Genomic DNA, 23,716 nt, shown 5'->3' with positions numbered 1-23,716 from the left:
TATATATACACCTATTCAAATTGTGTGTTTTATTTATAATGATGCCAATTTTCCAGTGTTTGATAGTTTGATTTTCATGATTGTTGTTATGTTGTCTCAGTTTTAATGTGTAAGGGTTCTTTGTTATTTCTTTTATTTACAATATTCTTGTACTTTAGATATTTCTTCTGCACTGTTTTTGTACAGGAATATGGAGTCAAATTTTTCAAATCACAGTTTCTTATCTTGGGAACCTATGCTTAAACTCAGAATTTTAATCATTAATCCATGGATTTTTCTTTCAGGTGAAGAGCCACTTTTACAAAGTATACATGATATTACTAAATGCACTCAGAACTGATCTATCTCCGGTTGATGCCTATAAACGGCATTTGTGTGCATTGGCCACTTTTGCATTCTCTTGTGATACCCCTTTGTTAGGGGAGCACTTATGAACCCATCGACTGACTACATGATGTTCAGAAAAAAGTGGGAACAACAAATATACATTGTGTAGGGAGACAGGTAACTTAAGATAGCCTCTGTCTCTATGTCTCACTGTCCTGTTCTTCACCTACCTTTGAAGACTCGTGTAGCCCAGCGTGTCTGCATTTCAGAAGCAACCAATATGGATCCAATTGGCCGGCTAAGACCAATAAATGCAAGTGTGGGGTTCTCTAGGTTTGGCAGGAAGATATTCTTGTAAAGGGAAACAGTGCTGTCACTGATTGTAAAGACCGATTCCTCCAGGAAAGGGAAAGAGATGCTGAACCCCGTTGCAAAGATGATTATGTCAAAGTCCTCTTGTGTTCCATCCTCAAACGTGACAGACGTTTCTCCAAACTCCACAGCAGCTGGCTTCACCACCACTGAGCCACGAAATATGCAGCCCGGAAGATCATCATTGGCCAGTGGGTCTTTCCAAAGAGAACTAAAAATAAAAATGATGAACATACAGAGGCTTAAAGGTTAGTCAATGGAAACTACTATGTCAAAAAGAAGGCACATCATCATCTGGAAGACAGAGTGGAATGTTCCCCCTTGCATGAAAAGTGAGAATGTTTCAACTACTGAATGTATGTTTTGTATGGCACATTAGACGTTTGAATCTCTTCCATGTACAGAGCATATTGAGATAAAATTAAATGAATGCAACAGAAATCTATCGGATTGTATCAATGAAAGGAAGAAAAGTAGATTTGTTATCGAAAATGTTCAGAATGTATGAAAAGATATGCAAAGTTAATTGTCTTAGAATTTTTTGAATCAATTTGAAATGTTGGTCTTTTAAATGCATCAACCTACTCACAAGTAACTGAGATCCAGTTTCCTATCAATGTACAGTGGCTAAGTATATGTTGCATTGCATTTGAGAAGCTAAATGAAGTACCCAAAAAATAGGAACAAGGTACTCACTCTCTTACCTAACAGATGGGCATATGGATATTTACCTTGCTTGTATTTGAGCCCATGGGACTCTTGCTAAGCAACTGGTGACCAGCCTCTTCTGGTGGCTTTTTTGTTCCTAATCTGCTCCCTTCATTCTCTGCTAGTACTCTTTTATGGTTTCCGGATTTGTGGCATCCGAGGAGTCCATGGTCCTCTTCTTCTGGGCTATACCTGCTGTTTGCAACATTATCACAAGTCTTGGAATGCCCGTCCTTGGCGTTAATGGAGTGCCTCGAAGTTTTCCCTTAAATATGACAGCACTACCTGAGATCCCTGGGTTGGGTGTTGGCTCCAACTTGGAGTTATCCAGGGATTTTTCATACTGGAATGATGACCATGTAACTGCCTTGGTCTAGGGTGTCTTTATCCTGTGAATAGACAATTGTTTTCTTGTCGTGTAGGGTACAGAGTTTATTTGAGGACTCATGTCTGCTCGGCTCTGGAGCATTTTGGCTGGTCCCTTTCCTGGTCTCGGCAGGGGGCGGGATCTGCATGCTAAGGTGATTTGTGCTTATTGCTGAGCTTGCCTTCTGTCAATCTGGATCCTTCTCTTGACCTTATACCTTGGTCCTCTGATTGGGTCCACTATAACTAGGTTTAGTAGCTCTGTCTACCCTGGTTTACCTTGTGCACCCTGCTGGGCCTGGGAATTGGATATTGTGTTTTGCCAACCTGAAACTCTTAGTCTCTTTAGTTGAGGTTTGCTAACTGTGTACCATGGCTACCCTGGCACTTTCCAGCTGACTGGAGAGTTGGGTGGATTCTTTCTTCCTGCCTAGATCCTCCTCATGAGACCCTTGTCTCCTTCATATGTTCTTCTGGATTTGTTCAAACAAGATTTGCTGCCTTTGACCAACCTGGCTCTCTTTGTGCTCCCTGCTGGGCTTGGAGTTTGGGATTGCTTTCTTCTCCGTGTCATGTAGGTTCAGGGTGTAGCTTATGGTTTTTCTGTTCCTGTCAGAGCTTGATGGGAAATGAATGGCGTCCAGTTTTGAAGGATCTTACTGTTGGGTGAGCTGTTTGTTCCTGCTGTCTTTTGATGTCCTACTGTCTCCTCATCATTGGTTGGGAGCGGTGGTGGGATTTAGGCGCCTTCACTTGTACTCTTTGCAAGCTGACCCAGGGCTTCCTTCCCAGGCCTCCTCTCTGTGGTTATAAAAGGGCATGATGAAAGACAACTGTCTCTTTGGTCATCTAATGTTTTTGCTTTCTGGTTTTGCAGGTTGGGCTGTGGTTGAGCTTCACCAGTGCTGTGATGCTTTCCTTATGGTTTCTCACAGTTTGTCTACAGGTCCTTGTAGTGTGGTGCACAATTGTGGTTTGGCTTTTTGACTGAGAAAATATTCTCCTTCTAGACTTCTGCGTTCCTTCCCAGGTGGGTTACACTCTGAAGGATAGTCTCACCTTGACCCTATCAGTTGGGTTTTTTCTGTGTTCCAGGTGATCTATTTTGTTTTCTGATGTGGAAGAATGGTGTGACTTCCTGGTGGGGTTCTCTTTCTGCACTTTGGTGATGCTGTGGCATGCCCTGTTCCATGCTTCTGGGCTTTTATTTTTATGAGTGCCTCTTGCCTGCCTCTTCCAAGTTGGCTTTGCTGTAGGCTTTGGTGCCAACTCTACTGGGGGCCTTCTTTGCTCGTGGTTTGTTGAAGGCTTTTGTCTCATGTGGACCCTCTTGCGTAACTTTCAGTCCTTGCTGGTTTGAGGGTGTGACATCTGCCTCTGGTGTGGTTGGTTTCCTATGCTTCTTTTCTATTTGGTTTTGAAGACTTCCATTTAGGGCAGATTGGCCTCTTCTGGGCTGCTACTGCTGTTTTACTCCCACTCTTGGGTGATGTGGGTGCTTAGAAGTTTCTGAACGGTTCGTTGAAATGACGGTGATCCTACTTTACTACTACATTTTCCCTGCTATAGTGGTTTCCCTTTCTGGTAGCCTCTTGTGTTACTTGGGGGCTCAAATGGTTGGTCGAGGATCAGCAAGAACTAGCATGAGGAAGTAAGGTGCTGATTATTTACTGGTAATCTTCATTGCTACAATCCCTCCTCCTTGCACTTCTTATGACCCTCCCTACCTGCTGGTTATCATGACATATGTTGGTGGAAAGGCTACTCCATTTGTTATGACTGAGTACCCTTCCCGTCAACATAATGGTCTGCCCGTCAGATTTAGAAGCAGGTGGACCTTTGATGTAATCACATTTGAGACAACTCTGCCCCCATGGAAAGGGGGCATTTTTTTCTATTTCACAAACAAAATCCCACTATGGGGCTTTGCTTTTAAAAATAAAAAATAATTGTACTTTTGCTGCAGGTCTTCATCATGTTTGATGGAGCTGTATGGCAAAGTTACTATCCATTGATGTGAACCGCCTTAAGGGCGGTTCCTGCCAATGCATTACGTTTCCGCTGGACTGAATGACATTTATAAATTTGACAGTCGAAACCTCCATCAGCGTGATGGAAAAAAAGACTCTGTCACCCTTTCAGACTACTGTTTGAGAGCCAAAAAATAAATTGGGTCATAGATTCCCAGTCAAGAACACCCAAAAGATCCTCCAAAGTTTCACATCTTTAATCATCTTCAGTAATAAAACTTCCAGCCAACACATGTTTTGTCACATGATTTTTCACACTTAGACTTCATTAGGGCTAGAAGCTAATGTGCAGTTATAGCTCAGTAAAAATAAAATGATGTTACAAACTAATAAACCCAAGCTGATCATACAGCTACACCAACAGAATCCACTCTTGTTGAATAACTATTTGTGGATAGCCAAGAAATGTATATAAACATTCTGTTCAACTACCAAGAAACCAAATATATTATGGATTGAGCCTTTTAATGGTGTGAAGTAATACACAGTAGTATTAATGGTCTCATTCCTATGTTTACATCATTGACACCACATTGTCCATTACAGAAATACAAGAATATTGGGAAAAAGGGATTGCTCCTACAACTCTCACACGTCACAGTATATGTAAACATAATTGAAAAACTTGCATCTAAGTAAGAAGAAATACAGTAGTGTGAATCCCTGTATCATGAAATATGTATAAATCCATTGATACTTAGGAGCATGAGGCGCCAGAAGACAAGGCTATAAGAAGATGTTTAAGTGAGCGTATTTTCTGAGTTTTACCCATAAATGAACTTACGTCCTCTATGGCCATAGTGCTCACCCAATTAACATTTTACTGTAGTTCAAACAACAGTATGCAACATTCATGAATCCTTGATGATCCAAATTAGATTGCAACCCAATTAGATTAATTGAAGATAACAGTGTTCACGAATACACCAATATGATGTCTTCCACAGCAGTATATTAGTGACCTACATCACCACAGTATATTTTCTGTCATTTCTGTGGCATGCCCCAAGTAGGCAGATATATTTCCAAATTAGATTGCTTCTGTATTGCATTACATAGATATGTATAAACAGTAAGGACGGCAATATTCTTTAAAAATGGCAGGCACAGTAAGTGCTTGTCTTTTTATTATAGTACTGTAAAAGACTAATTAGGATGTGAAGTATAGAAAAAAATATTGATATACTCTTAAAATGGCTCGCTTCATATTGTAAACATGATGACTAGCTCATGTTTGTCTTAAATATATTTAAGTAGCGATGATTGGGTTATAAATTAGGATTCTTTATTTGGATACAGTATGAACTTGCATTTCAAATGCATTATGGCAATTTGAATCTTTATTAGGCTTGTTGTTATCCATCACACTTTTCATAGTAGATTATGGAAGGATATTGATATTTGATATGAAAAGGAATGATATTTGATATGCCTCCAAGAAGGACATTGTAATAAATACAGGGAGGAAGTGCCCCAAATCTGTTTCTAACATGTATACATAGTAATACAAAATGATGTGCATTTTACACAACAGAACTGAATAGACATTGGGGATGCCTTATGGTGCCACCAATCAAACTAAGTAATTGGTTTTTGTTCTTCTCTATAATATTGGACCTTGATAGAAATTATACATCTCTAGCACATAGAACCGATAAATTTAGATACATAAGTGATCTCATCTATAAATATATGTGTCTGTTTATGGTATGACGAGCAAATTACAGAAAAGTTACTGTGCTATACTGCCATAGGTGAAATTATATTGGTTAGTGTACATGAGAACTTTGGGTATTTTTGAATGTTAGCTCACTGTGTGTGCTCATTCAGCAATTCAATTACGTTACAATCTAATTTGGATTTTCAGGTACTCATGACTGTTGCATACTTTTGTGTGAATTTGAGCAAGGTGCTAATTATGTATGAGAACCATGGCTGTGTAGGACATAAAGTCATTTATGGGTAATACCAGGTCTACAGATGAATACCTGTAGTGATTTTTGACTCCTTATTTATCTTTATATGCGTTAGATATTTTCTGATGAGCAGACACAGCACTCCATTTCTTCTTATTTAGATAAAAGGGGTCGATTACGATGAGTGTCGTAAAGCCGCCAACCTCAGGTCGGAGACTTTCCGACACTCATCATCGGTTTCACTTCCGATCACCTAATTACAATCTAGGAGGTCAAAATTGAAACTGGATGGTAATTCCGTCTGGATTCCAACAGGCTCAAGGAGACTGGCCCCGTAATCCCAATGGAGGGCGTTTCTCCAGCTGGGACTAAGATGCTCGGTTTTTCACAGGCTTCCCATGCCAGGCTTTCCAAAATGGAAAGCCTGTCGAAAAGCAAGTTTGGGGGCCCCTAGTAGGGCCCCTTCTCCTTGCAGCCTCCAGATGGCAGGTGGAGGGGGTACCTATGGTTCCCCCCTGTTGATCCCTATAATGTGGACGGTGCCTGCCATGCGGTGTAAGGATAACCACAATCTCCTATTTCTCTATATGAGCTTGTGCTACGGCTGGTTTACTGCTGTAGCACAAGCTCCCATTGAGAAGTGGGAGTATGTGACCGCACTCTGTGCAGTCGCATTTAATTGTAGTGTTGGGACTGCCGACCGGAGGTCGTTTGGTCCCGATACTCCAACAGTGTTGGTTGGAGGCAGCTCTGACCAACATAGTAATAAGGCCCAAGGTGTCTATTTACTATTAAATACATTGTGATTTTGGACATTACAGAGGTGATCACTTACTGAAAATATACTTGTATTTCTGTAATGGACGATATGCATGAATGATGTAAGAATACGAATGAGACTAAACCAAAACTCCAGTAAATCTCTGTAAGGTAAAATTCAACACAGTTTTAAATATTTCTTTCTTCTATTAAAAAGTTTTTTTATTGAATGTTGTTCTTTTAGACATCGGGTTTCTGGGTGGCAGAGGTGTCCGAGCAGGAACCCCAATCCTAGTCTGGTAAGTCAAAACACTCCATACATTATCCTGTGCTCACCCTCTTGTAGCTTGGCACAGAGCAGTCAAGCTTAACTTAAAAGGCAATGTGTAAAGTGTTAATGCAACACTTCAAACAATAGCACAGAGAAAACACTGCAAAAAGTCCCCACACCAGGTTGAAAAATAGATGCTATTTTCAGAAATAACACAAGACCAAAATGACGAAATTCCAATGTGTGGAAGTTGAGATTTGGAATTTTAAAGAATAAATGTCAAAATAGCTCTTAAAAACAAGAGGCGCTTAAATGGGTTTTCTGGTTGCGCCTGACCGGGGCAAATGCAATGGTTCAGGCTGACCACAAGGGAGTGCTGGCTAGATACAGGGACTCACTTGCACCTGTCGAACCAAAGTACCTTGATCAAGGATGTGTCGTCAACTACGAGGATGTGAGGTACGTCCGAGGCAATGAGTCTGTGTCGAGCCATGCAGTGGACGAGATGTGTAAAAATCCTCCCTGCCACTACAGTGATGCGTCGGTTTCCAGTGCGAGTCACTGGTTTCAGATGCAATGCGGGGTTGCTGCTCCCATAGTATGCGATGCTTTGAGTCCCAGGGCAAAATGCTGGTTCTGAGGGCGATGTGCCGGGTCCACTCCATGCAAGGACGAGGATGCGCTGGTTCCAAGGATGATGCGCTGGGTCCACTGAACGAAACTATGCGGATGCTCTGGTTCCTAGGGTGATGCACCAGGTCTGCTCCACGCAACAACGTGGATGCACTGGTTCTAACTCATACAAAGGCAAATATGCATCCATTCCGATGAGAATGCGTAGATTCTGGATGAAAAAGCTTTTGAAGTGGGGGAGACCTCTAAGAAAGTTTTGAAAAACACAGAGGTTCTCCCTTCCTGCTCCATCTCTAGACACACTACAGAGGGCAATCAACCCTTTGTGTGGGGGCAGAACACAGCCCTTTCAGGTGTAAGTGTCAACTCCTCCCTCCCATCCTACTCAGAATAGCCCATCTGCATCCAGATGACCACTCAGGTTCACCTACCCTTTCTTTATATATGGCTGTCTAGAGGGAATATAGGAAGCTAGCTGTCAGCTACCCCAGACATGTATTCCGAGAATGGCAGCAGGCACCAAATTACTAAAGTAATAATAATAATGATAATTAAGGAAATGCCAACTTTCTAAAAGTATAAGATGCTGAAGTACAAGAGCGGTGATGCACTCAATATTCTAAAAGTAAACCAATCTCCTGTAGAAACCAAAATTACTAAATGTTAGTGTGTGCCCTCTGTGGTGGTTTCACCTTGCCACCTTTTCAAAGTAGAAACAACAAATCTAGGACTGTAAGTCTTAGACAGAGAACGCACTACCTGATGCACTACAAATTGGTGCTTACAAAGTTAACCAATACCTCAAGTTTGCGAATAGCAGAATCATTAACAAAATTATCAGATAAACCAAAACATATTTGCAATGTTTAAAAGACAAAAGAAACTTGTTTTCGTTGAGATGAGAGTCTTCAACTTGTTTTTTAATCAGAGATGATAACACCCTGGTTAGTTCATATGTTCAATGTTGCATTCTGATGTGGATAACAACTCTCCCAATGCATTTTGGGTGAAATACCACCCTTCGTCAGGGGAATCTGGTTGAGACAGCATTTCCTAAGGGAGTAGTCTACAAAAAACATTTAACATGCATCATTATTTGCATTGATTGATTGCCACAAGGGCACGGAAAGAATACCCAAACCTTCGAGAATGACAAGGCATAGTGGGAAATTCTTGCTCTAAAAGCGGTGAATAGACAGGGCCACTGAAATTATGCCGGAGGGGAGGACCAAATTATGCAGCTGAGTTTACTAAATTATGCTGCAAGAATAGCCAAACTAATCGGCATAATGCAGCACTTTTTGTTATAGCACTACCTCATTATTTTGCCATTCTCACATTTGAGCACTAACTGGCCAAAAGTTCCCCCTCATTAGTACCGATCAGGCACCCAAATACAGCAATAAGCGACAGAAAGATGGCTACTTAACCTTTGCGAAGGGCCTTATACTGTGCCACAACATGTGTTTCAACGTTTTAGGTAACTTTTGATGCGTTTGAGTAAGAACCAATTTTGGGGGGATTAAAATCTGCAGATTATTCCGCAGATGATGGATTATTTGGGGAAATAGTGCAAATCCATAAATATAAGTACAACGATGTAGCCGTATAAATGCATAATTCAAGTGGGCTTTTAAATGTTTACAAAGATATATGTATTATTAACCCAGTGCAGAAGCTTTTCATACCATGCAAAGTTTTAATTAAAATTAAACCTTCCTGAGGTTTTAGCAACCTCTTCAGTCTCCATTGATACTGTTAGTCGACATTTCTCCATAAATCTTTTGACCACCTGTGAGAAATTACTGTGGTGGATGGTACAGGGGTTGGAATACAACTCTGGGAATCTGAGTTCTAAGCAGGCTTCTTGAATATACGTAGCCATAGGATCTTACATGTGTTGTCCAGTTTTAGACAATCCAATATAACCTCTCTATTCAGACTAGCCATCGGGTTGGCCAGATGGAAATCCATAAACATATTGTGGCAAGGTTTGTTTCATCTAATACATTCCCAAGGCCCAATCCCTCTTGTTGGATAATTCTAGCTTGGCAGTTACAAAAGGGGTCTATTGTCTTCTTTCTGAAGAAAAGAGGCATCACAGTAGCCCCAAGAATCCGCCCCCCAAGTGGCAATGGGAATGCACTCACCAGCGCAGACCATCAACATATATTTGGTAGGTTTACTACCTAGGCAAGCAGCAAATCAAACACTGTCCCCTGTGATTCAATAAATATGCCCTCTTGGTCCCAAAATGGTGGATCCAGCTTTGGAGTTATCAAAAGGGGAGCCCTGAATAAGAAAAGAGGGGGAACTCTCTCTAAAGCTCTCTCCTCAATATGTACAGGTTTTTGTCTGGATAATTTTGATCCAGCTGCTAAATGTTTTAGAAAAAATAGTCATAAAATCTCGCTTCTTCATAAATGAAATGTAGTCATCAATTAAATGAAAAACACCATTTGCACTCATTGAGGGAAGTAGAGCATTGTCCCCATATAATAAAACTGGAACAGAACTAGAGCCTATCCTGGGTGAATTGGTTTTATGCATTCTCAAAATAGCCTCTAAATTATTTGCATATAATGTAAATAAATGATGAAGAAGAACACACCTATCTAATGCAAAAGATCAGAGCACACAACCGTTTCTCCATACCTAACTCTCCCAGCCAAACCATAGTGCAATCTTTTCAAGAAATCTATATCTGCGTGATTCATGTTATGTTATGTTATCTATAGCTTTAACTGGGAGCCATTGGCGTGAATACCAAATTCTAAATCTGGTTATTCACCGCAATCACATAGCAAAAGTGATAAACAAAAATGAATTCCTGCTATGTCTGTTATAAAGCAGTTCCATGTTGGGGAATTGAGTGACATTATAGGCAACTCAAGCTTCACTTCCGGTGTCTATTTGATGTTACTCAGAACCATATGGTGAAAAGCATCCCCATTATTCACGGTTGCCCATTCACAGATCTATATATTGTTCACAGCTTGGATTTGTTGCCCCAAAGACCCAGCTGAAACCATGAAGAGTGCCATTTGTTTTTACATATGCATATTTGGTAGTTAACAGATGAATATTCGAACATTGTTCAACTATGCCAAGACTAGATTTAAAACCCTATTGTGTGGCCACCAATATCCCCATGTGCCCCGGCCTTGTCCTGGATACTGGTCAGCAGGACTCTGCCCATCTCTTTGACGGCTGAATCTATCAAAGATGGGTCTGTAAAAGGAGGGATCCTCCCATCATACGTGTTAAAAATTGAAATAATAATTGATGATATCAATGTTCATTATTATTATAGCCATAAACTGTGGTATAAAACCAACCAAATTCTGCTAGTAATATGACTGTGTAACTAAGAATTAATTTAATGTTAGTAGGTTCAGAGCAGCGATTTATAACTCTCCGAAATGAAGCTGCAATTGGGTCCTCCCAATCCTTATCTCTAATTGCTCTTTCCCTCTCACAAGTGTCTCCTTTAGTCCACACAATATTCTGAGACAGCCACTGGGTCGCTTGGAAGGCTTTTCAAAGCTTTGCGCAAATGGCGGCCACTCGCACTGCAATATGGATCAAACCATTTATAGCACCAATTACACGATCTGGGCTTAAGAGGTGACGACAGGGCTTTAAAAATGGTCTCAAATACAGTTCTATATGAAGTAAAAACGTCAAAAGAGTCAGCATATTTATACGGAATAGGACAGATATAGGGCAGTGTGTGAAAAATCTCCTGCTAAAGCATTAATGTCAAATCCGCCTTTTCACAGGCAATTCTCCTACCCTGCTCAACTACGATTTCTCTTTAAGTGAAAATGGCAATTATAGCTTTAACAAAGAGCTGCATATTTAGGAGTCAGGCAACATCTTATCTTGCCAAGTAAATGCAGAGAACACAGAAAAACAATCAAGGACACTTGAACTACATTGTGCCGAGAAATTAGGAACATTAGAACCCAAATGGGAAAAGTTAGTGTGAACATTATATATATTTCATTTTTATAGGAGCTCCGCCAAAAATACATCCTGCAGATTGCTTTTGAAAGGGCTAAGCTGTAAAGTACTTTTTAGCAGATCTACTGGTACAGTCCTCTAGTTGTGCTAAGTCTCACTATTTCATATTAAGGATCTACTGCTAATAAAGTAAATTGTCTTGCAGTAAAAACTCTTGATAGATTTAACAATAATGGAGTCCATAGTAGCAACTAATGTTTGTAAATTTGTCATAAACGAAAGAATAAAATTAATCATTGTAGAATAGAAACAAATAAAAACATCTTATCCTTTAAGGAGATTTCCAATATCTGTATAGTGGAAGAACCAATACATCTAATTTTAACCTCGCAGTTATTAGAAACCAGCATTCAGATTAACAGCCCACCTTATGCTTTCCCAGAACTATGTGGGAGGGCTGTGATGGTATAAAACACACTTAATGTCTTTGCAAGTTTTAGAACAGAACCAGGTTTGGCTCCTAAAGGACACTGTAGAGCTTTGATGTGGGGGTCAGAGTGGAACAGAAGGAAAGCTTGTTTTAGAATGTTGAGTTGGGTGCGCTAAGCATAATAAAGACGTGTAATACTAAGCTCTATTAGTGGTGTAGTCATTGGCGGGTTCCCAGGCTGGAGAGGATGCTGCAAATGGGAACGAGATAGGGGATAAGTAACCCAAAGAATGACCGTGCTCCCCCAGAGAGTTTGCTGTGGTCAAGCAAACTGCTTGTGTGTGCCACATGTGTCACTGACAAAGTATTGAATCAATGCTTCATGCATGTGAAGTCAAAGCGCAACTCCAGCTGCTGTAAAGCAGGTGAAGACAACAGAAGAGATGCCAAGAATCTGCACATCAGTGGTCGGGAACCTGTTGGTCAGGCCATACAAAAAGGTACCGCATTGCCACGCAAGATAAACCTGCACGTTAAATGGACTGCTAACACAGAAGGCAGATTCAACCTGGCCTATAAACTGACAGACACTGATAATCATAACTTGCAAATTAACACTGCAAACAAAAGCGCTGAAAGGCAGAGATCAACAAGGAGTCGGAAAATGCAAATTGACATTTAGAAGAAAAGAGAGAAATGACTTACTGAATACGCTAAAGAGAGTCATAGTCCAACAGCACTCTGTAAAGATGGCCCAAGGAGAAGTGCTTGGGTTTTGCTTACAGAGCTGACCATACTCGAAGCAGTTAATTCACAAAGTTGTTGAATAGGGCATAGAAAAACCTCACCGGTATTCTAAGAATAAAGAGCTGAGAGCAACTCATGGAATAGTGAAATTTTTCAGACGGCAGAAAAGAAAGTCACATTTTGCAGCTATCATTAAAGATGATTCTGAGGCCATCACGTCACAAGGTCTCACAGATGAGCTGCCTAAATCAATTCTCAGTGATCCACCAGCAGTGTCATTAGGTTCCTCACTGGTCTTCAATGCTGCAACGGTTCTGAAACCACCACTACTTTTCCATACCGCCAAAAAGTATAACATTGGCAATAGATGAACTGTGTAGATAGAGACATTTGATGAATTCATTGATGCACTTGGAGACTAACAACAGGAAAATGATCAAGTATCTCAAAAATCTTGCTGGTGATGGTGTGAAAGAAAATGCACAGAACTGTTGAAGAAATTACATAATGTCAGATTAAAGAAATGCTATATCTCAAATCCAATCCAGTGCCAAACATTGATTATAAAATATTCATTTTCAGTCAAGAATACCAAAAAATTGGTGAAATCATGGATGCATTTGTGGAGAGGGTCAATTCACTCATCAAACATTATAAGTTCATTTAATTTAATGATGAAGAAGCTATGTGTCTTAGAGTTGTAGATGGCTGCTTGTCAGGTTCCTTCAGATGATGAATGCTAAGAGATAATCTGGAGTGAGTGTTGATAGCCGCCAGAGTTGAGCAGCATGCTGAAAGACAGGCTGCTGACAAGGAGGCAAGTGGTGCTCAGAGTGAACCAGTCATGAGTATAAAAAGTAAGCCAAAGCAAAAGGCTGAAAGACACAAAGTAATGTCTGCCCTTAAAAGAAAGTCGTGTTTAAGATGTGGAATTTCATTTCAACACGAAGGTAAATATCTCCCCATTGGATGGATATGTAAAGGCTGTGGGAAAGAGAACCATTTTGTGATGGTGTGTAAAGTGATGGAAAAAGTAAGTGCGTCATGGCGCAAAGACAAAATGGGGGGCAGAACATTCCCGATGCAACGCTCGACACACATCCACAAGGCCAAGCAGGGACATCAGTTGAGGCGAATGAACACTGAGTGAATTTGATTGCCATCTAAATCCTCGTCAAACAGTTCTTCTGCCTCAATATCAAATGAAAGTGAGGAAGATAGTTGTGCCATGTCAATGTTTACCTCAGAGAAATGTGTGCATGAAGGATGGCTGCATGTGAGGAAAAATGTCAGTCAGAGAAAAGTCGACATGCCAAAGCACCAGTCATACAAACACTGTCTGAAGATTACATTGAAAATAAAGAGTTGCTAGATATCATTCATCATCGACAGTGGTGCATCAATAAACATCATGCCTGAAGAGAAATAGTGAATTATCTTCATTGCCTTGACTTACGCCATTGAAAACCAAAGTGTTCACATGCCTAAATTGATGCCCATAAAAAAGTCAATGTCCATTTGTAGCAACAATGAAATACATGAAAACGAAGGTGCAAGCACCCATCCATGTGCTTCAAGTTACAACATCAAGCACCTGTCTGCTCAGCTTCAGCACACCTGCTGATATGGAACTGATTTCTGTGAACTACAACACAAATGCTCACCATGAAATAGTAAGTAAGTTGCCTTTGTTATTTCATGGTTTGGGAAAGCTTAAGACTATGAAAGTAAAGTTGTATATTAGTGAAGATATCTGTCCTGTTGCTCAGAGACATAGACAAATTGCTTTTCGCTTACAAGATGCAGTTGGAAAAGAACTTGAATCATTACTTAAGCATGACATCCTCGAGCGTTCAACTGGTCCTGTGCGATGGGTTTCTGTCATGGTGGTAATGCCCAAAAAGGACAGTGAAGGAACTCTACGCATATGTGTTGACATGCGTCAAGCAAACAAGGCAATTGAACATGAACAACATCCAGGTCCCTGCATTGTGGTCATGATATTGGAATTAAAGGGTGCAAAGTTCTTCTCTCGCCTTGATTTAAATGAAGGTTATCCTCAGCTGGAATTTGAAGAGGATTATAGGTATATTACAACACAAGTTGGTTTGCCGTAGAACATGTCCAAGATGTTATTCGATATGTCATACAGGCTGTTGTGAATGGATTCAATAATAGTGATGACATATTGATTGTCGAAGTTACACAGAAGGAGCATGATAAAACTCTCACAGAAGTATGTTGTTTACTTACTGATGCAGGTTTGACTCTGAATGCAGACACGTGTGAGGTCCGCAAGACAAAGCTAGAGTTATTTGGCAGTATCTTGTCAGATGGGGGTATGACACCTTATCCTGCAAAAGTACAAGCCCTGCCGAATGCTAATCCCCACAGGATATTTCTATGATACGTTCATTTATTGGCATGGCCACTTACTGCTCAAGATATCTATGAAACGTTGCTACTATCAGTGCTCCATTATGGGAATTAACAAAGAAAAATGTGTCTTTTATGTGGTTACAAGAATTTGAGAGAAGTTTCAAGAAAATCAAAAAAGCCATTGAAACTGCTGCAGAAATGGCCTCCTTCAATCTGAAACTTCATATGGAGGTTGTTGTTGACGCTAACCCAGTCGGGTTAGGCGCTATCCTGGCACAGCACTGTGGATATTCAAATGCTCAAAGGCATATGCCAGTAGAAGGTTATCCCAGACCGAACATGCTTACTCACAACCTGAGAAAGAAAGTCTAGCTGTGGTACGGGCTTGTGAACATGACCATGTATTCCTGTATGGAAAGCCTGATCATCAAGCTTTACTGACTATCTTAGGCAATCCAAAAGCCAGGATGCCTCCTTGCTTTGAATGTTGGGGACTATGATTGCAAGAGTACAATTATACCATTGTGCATCTTCTAGGGAAGGATTAAAACCCTGCTGGCTACTTTTCCAGAGTCCCTATACAGGTCAGGGTACACTACCCAAGACAGGTGAAGCCTACATTAATTTCATTGTAAAATTTAATATGCCAGCTGCTTTTTCACTAGCTGAGATCACCAATGCCACAAGCCATGATAGTGACATGCTAAAGTTGAAAGATATAATTACACATCAGTCATGGAACCAACACACTCGACTTCTCACCAATTATGGTGAATACCAAAAATAAAAACTATGTGAAAGATGAACTGTCCATAACTTTGGAAGGAGTTATACTTTGAGGGTCGAGAATCTTAATCCCGGAGAGTCTGCACCAGAAAATAGTTGAAGTAGCCCTTGAAGGACATCATGGTATTGTAGCTCTTCAATACCCAGTCTGATTTTCATATATAAATAAAAAAGTTGAAAAGGAACTCAAAGCCTGTCATCTATGCAACTGTCTTTCTACAAATATTACTCAACATAATCTTAACATGTAAAAACTCCATATGCATGCATGGGAGAGAATAGCCATTCATTTCTTTGGTCCATTTGATGATTGACATCATTTGATGGTAATTGTGGATGACACTCATGTTTACCATAAGTTGAAAATCTTTCATCCACAACTCACGAGCAAGTCATAGAGAGACTAGATGGCATCTTAGCTACATGGGACATTCCTGCCATTTTGAAGTCTGATAATCACCCGCTATTTAACAGTTATGAATTCAAGGATTTAAAGACTGTGAGCTGCTGCTTGTGCCTCTGACTTTCCCCAGTTTCCTGAAGACAACTGCAGCAAGCACAGAAAGGAGAGAGAGAGTGAGAGAGATCAGATAGCAACTGAGTCAGACTGCAGGAAAGAAATTGAGAATTGAATGGAATGGATGAATGAGAGAGGGGGGTAGGAAGGGAGTAAGGCTGATTTTAACAAGTTTGTTGGCTCTGCAGAGTCGGTGGAGGGAGCTAAGAAGCATATGCACTTACAGGGAGTGATGAAAGTTAACTAACATGAGGAGTCCACTCAGGTATGCAGTGGAAGGATACAACTCATTTGTCAGGACACTGTGAGATCAAAATGCACTTGGGTGGGGCACAATCAAGGATAGAGAGGAACACCATCAAGTCAGAATTAGGAAAGTGAGGTAGACAGCAAGACTATCTAATCATTAGGCACCTGCTTTATGTATTTGAAATGTATTGGAAACCAAAGGTCTGGCTATCAGACAGCTAGGACTGTCTGTAAGCCAGACCTAAATATTAGCATGTTAAATGATGTGATGAGCATGTATTTAAAATGTACAAGTTTGCTTCAACTCTATGATGTTTGTCATAACCATAATGCAGCACCAATGTTAAGAATCTTCTAGCCTTACATACCATGAACTTTCCTTCCTTGGTAACGATGATGAAAGAATTTTATAGCGTGAGCAATTTCCCTCAAAGGGAAAGAATAGAGGAACGATGGCAAAAATAACCGAGGGTTCAAAGAGACAAGAGGTGGGTTTTAGGTAGTTTATGAAAGATTTGGTAGTTCATTTGCATACAGAGGGAAATTGGAGCAGGCTGCAATGTTTGGGTCTGGATATGAGAACGTGCATCCTCCTAGTGATGAATTTTCCAAACCACCAGGAGGTTGTGGGAAGAAGAACAAAGTAGGGAGGTAGTGAAGTTTCAGTTTTGCAAATACCGGATACCTAGACCATGAATAGTACTTTGATAAAGAGAGAGGACCTGATTTAGATTTTGGCAGACAGGGTACTCCATTGGAAAGGACTGCCCTGCCCACCAACTCTTGGCCTGCCTGGCTCAATTAGAGATAGGTAGATTAAGTATTCTGTTGATGAAGCTCCTGTTAACTGAGTAGCAGCAGTTGTGTCGGGAAGGGGGCAACCCTGAATCAAGACACAAAACAGAATAGCAGATTTCGGATTTATTTATTATAAGGGTGCCAGGAGCTTTTGTTGTGCACCTCTCCTCCGAATCAGGGTGCCCGCATGTTTGTCCTGCCCCGCCTATCTCCTCCCCCTGGCCAGGACGCTCACTTCCTCTTCCCTCCCGTTAAAGTCTGATTCTAAAGGGACAACCAGAGGAAGGATATTACACTGCTTGAAATTCCATTTTTTATGGCGGATGGTTTAATGTCTTTTTTTTCCCTGTCCATCACCATCACTCTCTATATCTCACTACAAATTCACACAGTTCTCAAAATCATGGTTAGAAATTCATACACTTAAACTTCATACAGTAATTCAATTTATGGTTAAAAGCTCATGCACAAAGTCTTCTAACCTGCTCACAGTCCCAAGTGAGATGCTAACTCTTCTCCACTGTTCAGTCCCTTCGGAGCCTTAGTTTGCAGATAATTGATGTACCTCGACTCTAACCTACATAGACCATTTTCTCTTCCAGTTTGTGTTAGAATTAAAGTCTTATGTGAAGGACACCAAGGACTTTCTCAATAAAATACAAGGTGTAACGTGGGACTCTTACCAGATGATGGTTCTAGATATCACAAGTCTATACACCTGCATTGACCATGGCCATAGTATTAGAGCCCTGCAATATTTTCTGAACAAGAGACAATTGAGATATGCCGAACACAACCTGATGATTATGGAGTTTACTAAGTTTTGACTGATGAACAATATCTTTCTATTTGAAGATGTATACTTCAAGCAGATATCTGGGACAGCTATGGGCATCTGCTTCGCCCCCAGTTATGCAAACTTGTTTGTTGGCTCATTGGAGGAGCAGGTGTCCAGGAGCTATGACTGTGGTAATGAGGCAGGCAGAGTGATCAGATGGTATCGTTATATAGACAATTTGTTCATACTATGGCAGGGAAATGCTGAGTCGGCAGAGGGCTATATCAGAGAGTTGAATACCAATGTTTGTCCCAATTTAAATTCACCATTGAAATGCCGGCATCCACATGGATATGCAAATTAACAAGGGCTTTGAATCCATCATGCACTGCTTCTTTACTCACCTCATTTTCATTAAGTGTCACCTTGCAAATAAAGATGGGATTTTCCTTTGCTAAACTGCTGGCGTCCCTCATTTCATGGCAGCCGTCCAGAGGAAGGGAGCGATCCCGAAACGCATAGGTGGCGCATTAATGGGGAGGTGTTCTGCAGGTAGCAGCCCATCTTGTGGACAGACCTCGGCGAGTGCAACCACCCGGAGCGGCAACCTCTGTTTTTCACATATATATATATATATGTCTAAAATCAGCAATATACAGGTACAATATACAGGTACGAGAGGGTGATTGGCTAATTGCCCTTGATGTGACATCCCTCTACACGAGTATTCGCCACTCTGACGGGGTGGCAGCAGTGGAGTTTTACTTGGGGAGGAGGGATGCAAAATTTCATGTACTTAATGTAATGCTGATTTCAATGCTGAATTTTTGCCTCAAACATAACATCTTTATGTACAATAGTTTGATCTATAGACAACTGCAGGGAGTAGCTATGGGGGCCAGTTTTTCTCCAAGCTTCGCGTGTCTTCACATGGGAGCTTGGGAAGAACTGGTCCTCCAGTCTCGTTTCCAACAAGTTGGCATAGGTTCATAGATGACTTGTTTGTAGTATGGAGGGGGGAAAAGGAGGAGGCAATGACATTCATTGAATGTTTAAATGACAATGAATTTAACATCCACTTTACTGCTGAAATAAGTCAACAACAAGTCCCCTTTTTAGACACGTTGGTATATATACGATACAATGTTTTGGAGACGAGATTATACCGTAAAAATACTGCAGGTAATACCACACTATACGCAGGGAGCACACATCCAGGCCATCTCATTATGAGCATCCCGTATGGGGAGATGCTGCGTTTACGCAGACTGTGCAGCAACGATGATGATCTAAGGATAGCCCAAGAAGCTAGTGCCACAAGATTCAGAGCCAGGGGTTATAGTCAGAAAACCATTCAAGAGGCAATTAACAAAACTGGTAAACTTGATCGCCAATCCCTACTTAATAAAAACAACGTATCCACTGACACGGTCACTGAGAAAACAACCACAGATATCAGCTCTACTGTAAGAGTTGAGGCTTTTAGGATTATTGTTGGTTATAGTTCCCACCATAAGGAGGTGAGAAAAATCATCAATAAAAGCTGGCCCATGGTGTTACAAGATCCTATAATAGGACACAGTCTTCCGAAATGGGCCAACATCACTTTCAGCAGGGCTCCCAACATGCGAGATAGACTAGTGGATACTGGACCTGAGGTCATTCCCAAAACAGTATGGTTTCAAGATAAGGGAGGTTTCCATAAGTGCAAATCTTGCAAAGCTTGCACACATGGAATCAATCGTACCAGCTATCGTGATGGTTTTTGCAATAAGGAACACAAGATCACAAAAACCCTTACGTGCAAAACTGAGTTTGCCGTATATGTTTTGGAGTGTGCATGCCCACTACAATATGTGGGCAGCACAAAGTTACCTGTACACAGACGCATACTCCAACATTTGCGTGCGATATCAACGCAGGATAATACTTATCCCGTTGCACGGCACTTCAAGACCTACCACAACAGTGATAACAAAGATCTTAAATACTTTGTGGTAGATTCTGTTTTGGCTAGTAGAAGAGGGGGGAACAGAGAGACAAAATTGAGAAAACTCGAGACAAGATATATATTACAACTCAATAGTAAACATCCAGGAGGTTTGAATGTGACCGAAGACCTGTACACCTGTTTACATTAAATTGAATTATCTCTGTAACTTTCTGTAATTTAGAAAAGTTTCAATTTTGAGTTCATATGATACTTTAGGGAAGTTGCAGGTATTATTAGCAGTTCTAATGAAAATTTGTGTTGTTGTTTTTCAACAGTTCTCTTTGTGGACCCCCTAATAATATTAAGATATTATCATCTTTGGGAAACAGCCTCTTGTTTGGTCTAGAGGACCTACTCACATTACACAAACTATGGATCAGCTATAATCAGCCTTGAAAAATGGGTTAAACATGGAACAGAATCGTCCTTTTCAGCTGAACATGATTTGAGTCTGTTGAATTATCTACAGAGAACCAATGTAACAATGTATATACATTTTTAAGGTCTTATGATATGATGTTTTTCTGACTTAATCTGCATTGATCTGATGTTCTCTTCAGAGTGAAGTTTTGAAAATAAATTTAGTTAACTGGGCCCAGTTAAATAGATATATGTAACGGATTATTTGCAATCTCATCAGTAACACTGAATACAAACAGGGAGGAGTATAAGAAAAAAAGAGAAACAAATCTCTGAGAAAAAGACTACATAAAAAATAAGAATAATTTTTACTATGCACAAGTCACTTTGGTAGTAGGAGTGGATGGAACCAGGTGTATTGAGTCAAATTATTAATATGGTAAGGTTATCAGGGAAAATAAGGGAATATCACCTTTGGATATTAACATTTAATAAACTTGGAAATATTAGCAGGGTTGGACATGGGTACACATAATTAAATAAAAGAGATGATACTGTAGTAATAAAGTCACAGGGACTATTCTATCGGGTCCCATTATCAATACATTAAATAGCTGTAAATGAGGCATTTTAATTACATGTATTTTAACTTGATATTACACTGGTCGATGGACTTTATAATGTTTTGATACATCAGTATAAAAAGTGTATATATATATATTTTTTTCATTTTTTCATCTTTACAAGTATCTATATTGTATATATTTGATAGGCATTATGTATATAGATTATGGTAATACGCAACCGTATTAGAATTATGTGCTGTTTAGCTATGCCACTGTATTTTACAATCATTGTCCCCCTTGAAAGGTGTTTTTTATTTCCATTTCTACTTTTTTGAAATTATCCAATCAAAATACAGCACTTGCACTTTAAATAAATCAATGTCACTCACTTACGCTGTCATGTGAGCAAGGCACAAGGGTGCCGAAACGTCATGTTACCGACAGGCGAATAAAGAAATCTAAAGCCGTAACTCTGGTCCGTGCTTTGTATATCTGCGCCGGCAGGGATTGCTACGCGCGGAAAATACTTTGGTTTTGAATATATATATGTATATATATGTCCAAGTAAACCTCCAGAAAGAAGGCAGATGTCTCGATAGGGGAACAACTTGAAGGTTTATTTGTTGTCAAATAAAGCACAACGGGTGTATGCATTTCGGCTGTGTAGCCTCTTCAGCGCCCAGCGTAATACAGGAGGAAAGTCAGGTGCCACAAAGTTGTTGAAGGTGCAACAGCTGAAGTAAATGTAGAACGCTCCGCCCATCCTGATGAAAAAATTCCACCATTCACAGTACCTTGGTAGTAGGGTGAACTGCATATCCAAGCATGCAGTAAACTGCCGAGATAGGGCAGCCAAGTGGTTGCGCGAACTGCATGGTGACACAGGATCATGTCTCTCATTGTGGCCATGCCCACAGGAACAAACAGCCTTCTCGAGTCCCCAACTGCACAACCTTCGCTTACAGGATTCTTCTTTGCGGGGGTCAGTCCGACAATGCGTCGTTCGCAGCGCAGAGTAAATAACTCCAACACCGCTTCGTTTCATCTTGTTTGCAATGGTGGACCAGATCCATTCAATAACTTGAAGCAAGGTAGGTTTCCGCCGAGGCAAAAACAGGAGCCAGTGTTGATCCGGCCAACTTGCGTGCAGGGGCCTCTGTAACATGCCCCTGGCTGGCATGTGAAAAATGTCCAAGTAACCCTCCAGAAAGAAGGCAGAGGTCTCGATAGGGGAACAACTTGAAGGTTTATTTGTTGCAAAATAAAGCACAACGGGCGTATGATTTCGGCTGGGTAGCCTCTTCAGCGCCCAGCCTAACACAGGAGGAAAGTCAAGTGCCACAAAGTTGTTGAAGGTGCAACAGCTGAAGTAAATGTAGAACACTCCGCCCATCCTGATGAAAAAATTCCACCCTTCACAGTACCTTGGTAGTAGGGTGAACTGCATATCCCAGCATGCAGTAAACTGCCGAGATAGGGCGGCCAAGTGGTTGCGCGAACTGCAGAGTGACACAGGACCATGTCTCTCAACAAACAGCCTTCTCGAGTCCCCAACTGCATAACCTTCGCTTACAGGATTCTTCTTTGCAGGGGTCAGTCCGACAATGCGTCTTTCCCAGTGCAGAGTAAATACGTCCAAATTCGCTTCTTTTCATCCTGTTTGCAATGGTGGACCAGATCCATTCAATAACTTGAAGCAAGGTAGGTTTCCGTCGAGGAAAAAACAGGAGCCAGTGTTGATCCGGCCAACTTGCGTGCAGGGGCCTCTGTAACATGCCGCTGGCAGGCATGTGAAAATGTCCAAGCAACCCTCCAGAAAGAAGGCAGAGATCTCGATAGGAGAACAACTTGAATGTTTATTTGTTGCAAAATAAAGCACAACGGGCGTATGTATTTCGGCTCTGTAGCCTCTTCAGCGCCCAGCGTAATACAGGAGGAAAGTCAAGTGCCACAAAGTTGTTGAAGGTGCAACAGCTGAAGTAAATGTAGAACGCTCCGCCCATCCTGATGAAAAAATTCCACCATTCACAGTACCTTGGTAGTAGGGTGAACTGGATATCCCAGCATGCAGTAAACTGCCGAGATAGGGCGGCCAAGTGGTTGCGCAAACTGCAGGGTAACACAGGACCATGTCTCTCGTTGTGGCCATGCCCACAGGAACAAACAGCCTTCTCGAGTCCCTAATTGCTCAACCTTCGCTTACAGGATTCTTCTTTGCGGGGGTCAGTCCGACAATGCGTCTTTCCCAGCGCAGAGTAAATAACTCCAACACCGCTTCGTTTCATCCTGTTTGCAATGGTTGACCAGATCCATTCAACAACTTGAAGCAAGGTGGGTTTCCACCGAGGCAAAAACAGGAGCCAGTGTTGATCCGGCCAACTTGCGTGCAGGGGCCTCTGTAACATGCCGCTAGCTGGCATGTGAAAAATGTCCAAGTAACCCTCCAGAAAGAAGGCAGAGGTCTCGATAGGGGAACAGCTTGAAGGTTTATTTGTTGCAAAATAAAGCACAACGGGCATATGCATTTCGGCTGGGTAGCCTCTTTAGCGCCCAGCATAACACAGGAGGAAAGTCAAGTGCCACAAAGTTGTTGAAGGTGCAACAGCTGAAGTAAATGTAGAACGCTCCGCCCATCCTGATGAAAAAATTCCACTATTCACAGTACCTTGGTAGTAGGGTGAACTGCATATCCCAGCATGCAGTAAACTGCCGAGATAGGGCGGCCAAGTGGTTGCGCGAACTGCAGGGTGACACAGGACCATGTC

At 41.1% G+C, this 23,716-nt stretch overlaps 1 protein-coding gene across 1 annotated transcript in view; it reads right to left on the bottom strand.

Annotated features, from left to right (window-relative positions):
* Positions 1-23,716, bottom strand: part of LOC144754764 (dimethylaniline monooxygenase [N-oxide-forming] 2-like) — a 368,566-nt gene that overhangs the window by 70,339 nt on the left and 274,511 nt on the right. The window contains exon 7 of the mRNA XM_078642962.1: positions 558-910. Coding sequence (XP_078499088.1) covers positions 558-910 — 353 coding nt within the window. The remainder of the gene's footprint in view (positions 1-557; positions 911-23,716) is intronic.

Source organism: Lissotriton helveticus, chromosome 1_1, assembly GCF_964261635.1.
Source record: "Lissotriton helveticus chromosome 1_1, aLisHel1.1, whole genome shotgun sequence".
NCBI classification, from domain to species: Eukaryota; Metazoa; Chordata; class Amphibia; order Caudata; family Salamandridae; genus Lissotriton; species Lissotriton helveticus.
This window is presented reverse-complemented; position numbering and strand designations above follow the sequence as displayed.